The sequence below is a fragment of the Ictidomys tridecemlineatus genome, unplaced genomic scaffold (assembly GCF_052094955.1).
Source record: "Ictidomys tridecemlineatus isolate mIctTri1 unplaced genomic scaffold, mIctTri1.hap1 Scaffold_1692, whole genome shotgun sequence".
In the NCBI taxonomy this organism is placed as follows: Eukaryota; Metazoa; Chordata; class Mammalia; order Rodentia; family Sciuridae; genus Ictidomys; species Ictidomys tridecemlineatus.
The window spans coordinates 66,367-74,791 of NW_027521472.1; the positions used below are offsets into that span (position 1 = coordinate 66,367).

The 8,425-nt window shown below is 66.0% G+C and overlaps 1 protein-coding gene across 1 annotated transcript; it reads right to left on the minus strand.

Moving 5' to 3' along the window:
* Positions 1-383: 383 nt before the first annotated feature.
* Positions 384-7,676, minus strand: Fgf3 (fibroblast growth factor 3). The gene is made up of 3 exons (XM_005333533.3): positions 7,203-7,676; positions 5,285-5,388; positions 384-930 (listed from the first exon to the last, which is right to left on the minus strand). Exons 1-3 carry the CDS (start codon positions 7,387-7,389, stop codon positions 559-561), a joined length of 663 nt encoding a protein of 220 aa, XP_005333590.1. The 5' UTR covers positions 7,390-7,676; the 3' UTR covers positions 384-558.
* Between the last annotated feature and the right edge of the window lie 749 nt (positions 7,677-8,425).

The window sequence follows — 8,425 nt, forward strand, 5'->3', positions numbered from 1 at the left end:
ACACACATACAGACGCACACACAGGACACACGCACACACAGACACAGACACGCGCACACACATGCACACAGGACCCCCCCACACACACACAGACACATGCACACGCAGCCTCCAGGGACACACGGAGCCCGGGTGACGTGTGTGGCACGAGAGCCCCGAGCTCCAGCGTGGACGGCAGAGGCCTCCTCTCCGCCCACACAGCTCAGCCCGCTGCTCGGAACACAGTGTGACGTCTCGCACACGGTGTGACATCCCATGTCTCTGCTGACACGGACTGGACGGGGGCGCATGTGCCCAGAAAGGCCGCGAGGTCTCCCCCCCCCCCCCCCGCAGGACGTCGGGCAAGTGACAGCAGAATAAAATACTTTAATGTCTGCTCTGGGGACCCTGCGCCGTCCACCCTGGTGGCACTGGGCTGTCCTCGGTCCCTTCAGCGGCCCCTGGACACCGTCACCGCGAGTGTCTTAGAGCAGCCCCCTGGAGCCGGGCAGGCCCCGGGCTCTCTGGCCTTGGGGACGTGTCCCCAGCCGCCACACGGCGGGCGAGGCTGGTCGACGCTCAGCTCGGAGCCCAGATGTGCGAGGGCTCGGCTCCCCCGCGGCCTCCCGGGCTCTTCTGCCGCCGTCGCCGGGGCTGGCTGCCCTTGCTCAGGGGCCTGGAGTGGCCGCTCTGCAGCCGCCGCACCATCTCGTGGTCCTTGGGGTCCAGCACGCGGGGCAGGAACAGGGAGGACTTCTGCGTGCGGCGGGTCTTGAAGCCCCGGCGGGGCCGGCCCTTGCCGTTCACGGACACGTACCACAGTCTCTCGGCGCTGGGCGGCCGCCGTGTCCCCGGGCCCCCGGGCACCGAGCGGTACAGCCGGGAGGAGTAGGTGCTGTAGCCCAGCTCCTGGATCCGCTCCACGAACTCGCACTCGGCGCTGTAATGCTCCTGCGGGCGAGAGGCCACGTCACGGACGCGGGAGGCCACGTCAGGGACGCGGGAGGCCACGGAGGCCTGCTGCGGCTGGGGCTGGGGGACCACCCCTCACGACACCCGTGTGGGTCAGCCCGCGCCTTCGTCCAGCCTGTGCCCTCTGCTCCCATGTCCCCCCGCCCCTGGCCTGGTGATCGTGGCCTTGAGGGCCGGGCTCCGAGTCTCTTTCTCCACCAGGTCCTCTGAGCACCTTGCCCGCCCGCCTCTCCTCTCTGGGCCCTCCAGCAGCCACGCCCCACTGACGCACCCACAGTGGGGTGTCCTGGCTTAGGGACAGGCTGCGGGGCAGAGACGGGACCTTCCCACCCAGGGGCCCTTGGCGGCCTTGAGGTCAGCAGGGACTGGACAGCTGGACACAGAAGAGGGGGCACCCAGAGCTCTTTTGAAGAAATGGCATAAAGGACAAGAAGAGCTGGAGCGGCAGCAGGCCCTGTGGTGTCACCACTGGGGGTGACAGGGGACCTGGCTCCGCTACAAGACAGATGGGAGAACCCAGCACAGGGTGTGGCTGGTCTTCAGGAGCCGGTCTCCACTAGGGGCGGGTTTGGGTCCCCCGGCCCTGGCCTCTGAGAGGCACAGTCCTGGGCACCGGGTGCCCCCCACGAGTGCAACCCGCCTGGAACCTGGTCAGAGGGGTGTGCTCGGTAAGGACCTGGACGCTGCTGGTCCAGGGAGGAGCCAGCAAGCAGAGAGGAAGACACTGTCCTCAGAGGCCCCTGGGACCTGGGCCAGGCCCGGGAGGGACCGAGTCCTGCCTCCACGGCACAGGGAGCCCTGCGGAAGAGCTGTCGCCAGGGCCGCGTGCCCTTCAGCAGCACCGCGCTGGCCAAGGGCACAGAGGCCTGGCCACCGTCCCCGGCCTGCAAAGCCAAAAGGCACTTGAAGAGATGTCACCAGGGCTCCCGAGGCCCAGCCACAGGGACTGCTGCCGGTGGGGCCTCCCTCTGTGGGGTGGACGCCGCGGGGGGCGGGCAGGCCTCAGGAGACCCACTGAGGCTTCAGGCTCAACCCCGGGGGACAAGGAGCACCTGCCTGGGGTCCACCACGCTGGGGACAGGGCAGGGCAGGCTGCAGGACCTCCTTTTCCTAGGGAATGGCCAGAGAGCAGGGACAGGGCCCCAGTGGCCATCGCCCTCTGGGGTGTGGTGACCCCACACGAGTGGGAGGGGGCAGCTCTGGAGACAAGGAGACCCAGAGGACCCTGAGCCTGTTTCAGGGTCACAAGCTGTGGGCCAGGTCCAGGAGTGGGCAGCATCTGACCAGGCAGTGACCGGGGCCAGAGAAGCCAGGATCGGGGTCAGGGGAACCAGACAGGGGCCACCACACCCATCATCCAATCCCTCCCTGCCCTCCTGCCCCCTGGAGATGCCCAGGACTTCCTGCGTCACCACATGGAGTGCCCTGCCCAGGGCCACCCCCACCCCCACCCCCGTTTGTGGTGAGGAAGCAGAGGCCAGGGTGGCACCAGGCCCCAGGGGACAGGGCATCGTCTGGCCTCTGCCCGACCCTGCACAGGTGCTCTCTGGGGACCCAGGGACTGGGGTTAGGGCAATCCTGTCCCCCCCCCATGCTATGCCAGCACCTGGTCCCACACAGAGACCTGTGGGCCTCAGGGCCAGAGGCGCAGGCCCTCCCACGCACAGAGCACCTGCTGGCACCTGTGACACTGGGTAGCCAAAATGACCAGGGGGGGCCTGAGCCACAGACTTCAGACAGCCCAGCTGGGACTCGCTGGCAGCAGTGGCCAGGCCTGCTCTGGCCGCTGTCCCACTCAGGCCCTTCTCCAGAGCCATTGTACCACACGAAGTGGACTCGAGACACCTGGCGGACAAGGCGTGGCTTGGAAGTGCCGGAGGGAGGGGGTGGTTTGAGGAGGGCGTGCTGGGAGGGTCAGCATGGGCAGGGGCACACCCGTGTGGAGAGCTGAGCCGGGGGCGCGGGAGCTGCAGGCCAGGGAGGGAGAGAAGGCACGGGCACTGTCCCTCCCAGGGTGGAGCCGGGTGCCTGGGGCTGATCTGTGGGTGAAGTGGGGTCCTGGAGGATCCTAGGGTGACCCCTCAGCATGCACCTGGCAGAGTATGCCATCCGGTGAGTGTCAAGGACACGGATGAACGAGGCTGGATGGGCGGCTGGGTGGGGGAGGGAGGGTGAATGGGCGGAGAGAGGTGGACATGGGCATGTGGGTATGGATGGCTGGGTGGGTGGCCGACTGGGTGACTGGGTGGTGGCTCCAGGGGAGAGCAATGGATGGACGGCGGGTGGACATGTTCATGGAGGAGCAGGCAGAGGGTGGGTGAGTGAGTGGGTGGATATGTATGCCCGACAGGGTGGATGGGTGGGCAGGTGCACGCAGGCAGGTCTGGGTGGGTGGACAGGTGAGGAGATGGAAGGGTGGATGACAGCTGGGGGGACAGACGGGTGAGTGGGAGGGTGGCTGGCTGGGCTGCAGGACAGGCAGGCTATAGGCCAGACATCTGGTCCCACGGCTGCTGCCGCAGCCCAGGTAGGAAGGAACAGGCTGGTGTGCAGACGCTGTCCCCTGGGAGGAGCTAGAGGGGGTGGGTTAGGCACTGGGGCTGAGAGGGGTTCCAGCTGACTCCAGGCTGGAATAGTGGCTATGGGCCATGGGTGAGGTAGGGCTCAGGGGCCTGCTGAGCTCCAGTGGGCTGTGCTGCTCTCTGCCTGGGGTCTCTGAGCTGCTCGGCTGTCCCAAGGAGGGTGGCGATCTCTAACTCAGAAGCTGGGTCAGGCCCTGGGGATGTCGGGGTGCCATCCCATGGTCACCTGCCCAGGAAGTGGACGAGGTGGCCGGCGGAGGGGAGAAGGAAGGCCAGCACATCCAGGGCACCCAGGCAGCAAGGGGCAGGGGTGGGGGTGCAGTCTGCAGGAGGAGGGGAGGACAGGCTGGCCCCCCAGCTGCCTCCCCCTGCAGGGCAGTGAGACCCTTTCTGCCGGGTGCTCTGGAAAGTTCCATACCCTCCAGCTGGATTGCCAAGCCATCCCTGGCCTCGTGGTCCCCAGAGGGACTGGACCTCAACCCCTCCTCCCCCAAGACCAGGGCTGTGAGCTCTGGGGACAAGACACAGGTGGCCTCTCACCCACGGGATCACCAGGTCAGATGGGTCCCTCCCTGGAGGAGTGCTTTGTCCTCCTCGGCCAGCCTCCTGCTCTGCTCTGGGGAGTTCCCTGGTGGGGACAGGGGGCCTCCTTTGTGGCCAGGAAGTGCCACTAGTAAAGGCCACCAGACCTCCTCCATGGGGTGTCCTTCACTCTGAGAGGGAGGAGCAACCATGAATGATTGATTTCAAGGATCAAAGTGAAGTTCCTCTCTCTGGAGCCAGGGGCTTGGAGTTCCAGGGAGCCCCAGTCCCCCTCCGCTCGAGGGACAGCTCAGCAGGCCCGACCCCCCCAGAGGACCCCAGCAGAGAGCACGTTCTCATCACTGAGCAGGGAGCAGGGTAAGAGCTTCTGCTTCCAGACACAGTTTCTGGCCAGAGGCCCTGGGCCAGAGAAGACAGGCACGTGCACCCAGGTTTGCACCTCCTCTAGCAAATCAACTGACCACCCACAATGGGATCACCAGGCTCAGAGGCAGGGAGCGGTGGGGTGCTTCCAGGCAGAGTGGGGCAGAGGGAGGTGACTACCTGTGGGGAGGGCTGCTGTGACCTCTGGCCTGTGTGAGGTCTTAGTGCTCAAGGACAACCGGCCAGTGGCACGCGGTCATTAGCTGAAGGGGCAAACTTCCTGGCATTTCACACCAGGCGTCCCCTGGACGCTGCCCACAGAACCAGGGGATGCGGTAGGCAGAGGGGATGGTGCATCTGGGCTGGGGCGTGGCCTGGGACAGGGCTCCCTCCTGCTGTCCTCTCAATCCCCCCTAAGCACCGACAGCCCTGGCTTTCCCACTCCCTGCCCCTTGGCTGGCTGAGCCTGCCCTGCTCCTCCCGGAGAGCTCTGTCCTGCCCAACAGAAGGGCTTTCCACGGGGACGCTCTGGGTATGCTTGCAAGTTTGCTTGGGTCCATGAATTTCAGTGGAAATTCGGGGTCCACCTCTCCTCTGCTCTCAGCTACCTTCAGAGAAGGTCGTAACAGTAGACAACGAGGTGTGAGTATTCCCAACCCACAGAACAGAATCCCAGCAGGACCCTCCCTGCAGGCCCATCGGCTGGGGCTGCCTCCCAGAGTTCTGGGTCCTGCACATCCCGGAGCAAAGCTTTCTAACACCCCCGTCCCCTCTGTCCTCTGAAGTGGCGTTCCAGCGAGACGGCTACTCTATCAGTGCCCACCCATGCAAGAGATTGGACTCACCGAAGCATAGAGCCGTCCCCTCTTGTTCATGGCCAGGTACCGCCCAGAGAAAAGCCCTTTGATGGCCACGACGCCCACCTCCACGGCGGTTATCTCCAGGATGCCTGGGAAAGTGGGGAAGGCCCATCACCGCTCCGCCTCCACCGAACCAGAGGAAGCTCCGTGCACCACCAGCCCAGGACGGTGAGGTCACCCCACACCCCACAGGGGGTGGGGGCCGGAGGTCCAGGGAGGGGAGAGTGCTGCACTGGAGAGGAGAGTGTCAGCCACCCAGAAGGGTAATTCAAGCCCTGGGTGGGATGAAAGGTTGGCACGGGTGGATAATGTAACCCCACCGCGGGGCCACCCAAGCTGAGTTGGGACACCCGTGGACCTGGGTGGGAGATGTCCCAGGCAGAGGGTCCTTGGATACAGGAAGTGAGGGGGAGAGCCAAATCTGGAGCTCACAGAGGGATGCTGGCCAGGGTTCACCCACCAGCCACTGCATGTCAGCAGTCAAGTCACCCTGGTGCCTGTCTCTCCAGACACTAAGAGAGCTTCCAGGGGTTAGGGTTGCAACAATAGTTCCCAAGTGAGGCCATGTCCCCAGCAGAGTTCCAGGGTAGCTGGGGCTACCTTCCACACCCTTTCCAGGGCACCTCTCCAGGGCTAGTGCCTGCTGCCTGCATGGGCAGGACATCCCCAAAGCAGGACTAAGTTGAGGGTTTGCTCCCGGCATGTGCCACTGCAGGTCTCTCAAGTGTGCGGCACACTCATCAGTCTCCTCAGCGCCAGCCCAGGGACCAGCAAAGCAAAATGGGTACCCTCCTTTCCCTCTGGGCGCCCGCTGGGTTGCACCAGGAAGACTGGATGCTCTCAGATGTTGACTCACACTGGATTTGGAGGGAACCTGCGCGGGGGTGTCTCTGCAAGAAGAGTCCTGCGCAGAGACCCCTGGCGACTGTGGTCCTCCCTGTGCGCTTAGATGGCGTCCTCCACAGACGCCCTCGCAGGGCTGCGGCTTTCTCCCGGAGGAAGCTGCGGTTTTCCGCTACCACCTTGAACTGCGGCGCAGCTTCCTGCGCCCAGGGCAGGAGTGGAGCGCCCCGCGCCTAAACTGAGGATCTCAGCGGTCCTGGCACCCTCCCACGCTCCCCGCTGCGGTCCTTCCGGTCTGAGCTCTGCTCGCCCGCTCCCCTCCCAGCAGGCTGCTTAGACTCCCAGCTTTGGCTCTGCGCAAGAGGGCTCAGCACCGGCCGCAGGTCGGGGGCTAGAGGAGCCAAGCCACGGAGCCTGGGGGACTCCCGCAGTGCGTGCAGTCCGACTTCTGGTCCTGGGTTCGGGGAGGGTGTATTTGTATCTCTACTTACCCCAGACCCTGGAGGACGCCCCCTGGCCATCGGGGCCTGCACCCTCCGCTCCCACCCCAAAGAGGGGACACCCACACTTCCTGCCATCCCGGGAGCAAGGGCTGAGGCCGAGGGGTGCAGATCCGAGCCCAGGGAAGACTGACGCAGCGGCCCAGGGACCTAGCTCTGCCAGGCGAGTGTCCTGCTCGGAAGCAGCGACTGGACGCAGCCACCTGGGCGGCCAAGAGCCTGGAGGGCAGAGGGGAACTCGTGTGCCCTGGGGTCGACAGGAGGTGGAGAAGTCGTCAAAATAATAAAGAGAATGATAAATGCCTTGTCGGGCTCCTGTTCTCCACCAACTCAAAGGGCTTAAACTTGTCAGAATTGCCAAGCGCAGCGGAGCGCGGAGCCCGAGTCGTCTACCACGTGCCCCCTCTGAGCTCCCCGCATCGCTGGCTCTTCGCCCCCACCCCCAGCTCTCCCCGGATCTCAGAGCCTCGCTTCTTTGCCCGGACGTGGCGGCGGATGTCCCGCGGCCGCTCTCTGGCGGGGCGCAGCTTCCCACCGGGACCCGGCCGCCGGGCACTCACTGTAGGCGCTGTTCTGCAGGCTGCCGTTGACGCGGCCGCTCGGGTGCAGCTCAAGGTGGTACTTGGTGGCGCAGTAGAGCTTGCGGCGCCGCGGCGCTCCGCCGAGGTGCTCGTACACTCCGCCGGGGCCCGCCGCGGGCCAGCCGGGCTCCAGGAGGCTGAGCAGCAGGAGCCAGATCAAGCCCATCGCGGCATCGCGCCCGCCCGGCGGCGGCTGCAGGCCAGCGCGGTGCCCATGGAAGGCGCGGCAGCCCGGCCGCGGCGAGGCGCTAGGAGACGGCTCCCGCGCCTGGCGGTGCCGACTCCGGCTCCGCGGGAAAGAGGGGTGGGGAGAGGGAAAGCGAGGGGGGTGATGGAAGGGAGAGGGAGAGGGGGAGGGAGAACCTTTAATTTTCACCCAGGAGCGGGGAAATTTCCGTTGCTGCGCAAAGCTCTGGAAGAAAAGATGGTTCGGCAACAAAAGGCCGACGTGGTCCCCAGGCGGAGGCGCGGGAGGCGCGGGAGGGGCGGGAGCCCGGCGGGTGGGGAGCCCGGCGGGGCGCGGGGCTCGGCCCCGGGGGCCGCCTGCGCACACTCGCCCCGGCGCTCGCCGTCGAGCCGCGGCTCCGCTCGGCCTCGCGCCCCGCGCCGCTCACGCCCTCCCCGCGCTACAAGGTCCCTTGCCGCCCCTCCCCCGCCCCCGCCCCCAGACCAATTATGCCTTGGAAAATTATAGACCCAGGCCTGGAGGCGGCCGCCCCAGGCCCTGTCACCCCCTCCCGCCCCCCATCAATCCCCCTGCACAATGGCACCGTGGCGATGACTGATGTCCGTGAAAACGACTTGCGGGGAAGTCGCTCTGGCAAACGCCCATTAAAGACGGCGCATAATGACTGGGCCTGCGAGGGCGGCGGGCGGAGGGAAGGTCTGCGCGTGGGGGACCCGGGGTTGCGTCTGTGTCCCCCGCTTCCTGCAGGAGCAGCAGCGCTGTCCTCAGCCGCCAGAGGCCAGCTCCAGGACCCCCCAGAAGTGGCTTATCTTGTAGCTCCCCAACTGGGCAGACCTCTGTGCACAGAGGAGGTTGGGACACTCTGGCGGGCCATGGACCAGCTGGCAGTGTCCACGAGGGTCCTGAGAGGGGGCTGGGAGGGACAGAAGAGCCAGAGAAGGGGACACAGAGACAGAGCCCTAGAGAGTCAGGTAGAGACAGGATCAAGAGGTGGTGATCCTGAGAGCGGGCGCAG

Bases quoted from the DNA above. Each gene is read 5' to 3' on its own strand.
- Fgf3 (XM_005333533.3), bottom strand. From the start codon at position 7,389: ATGGGCTTGATCTGGCTCCTGCTGCTCAGCCTCCTGGAGCCCGGCTGG. The intron at 5,389-7,202 runs GTGAGTGCCCGG...CCACTTTCCCAG, and splicing joins CCTGCAGAACAGCGCCTACA to GCATCCTGGAGATAACCGCC. The intron at 931-5,284 runs GTGAGTCCAATC...TCTCGCCCGCAG, and splicing joins GGGGACGGCTCTATGCTTCG to GAGCATTACAGCGCCGAGTG.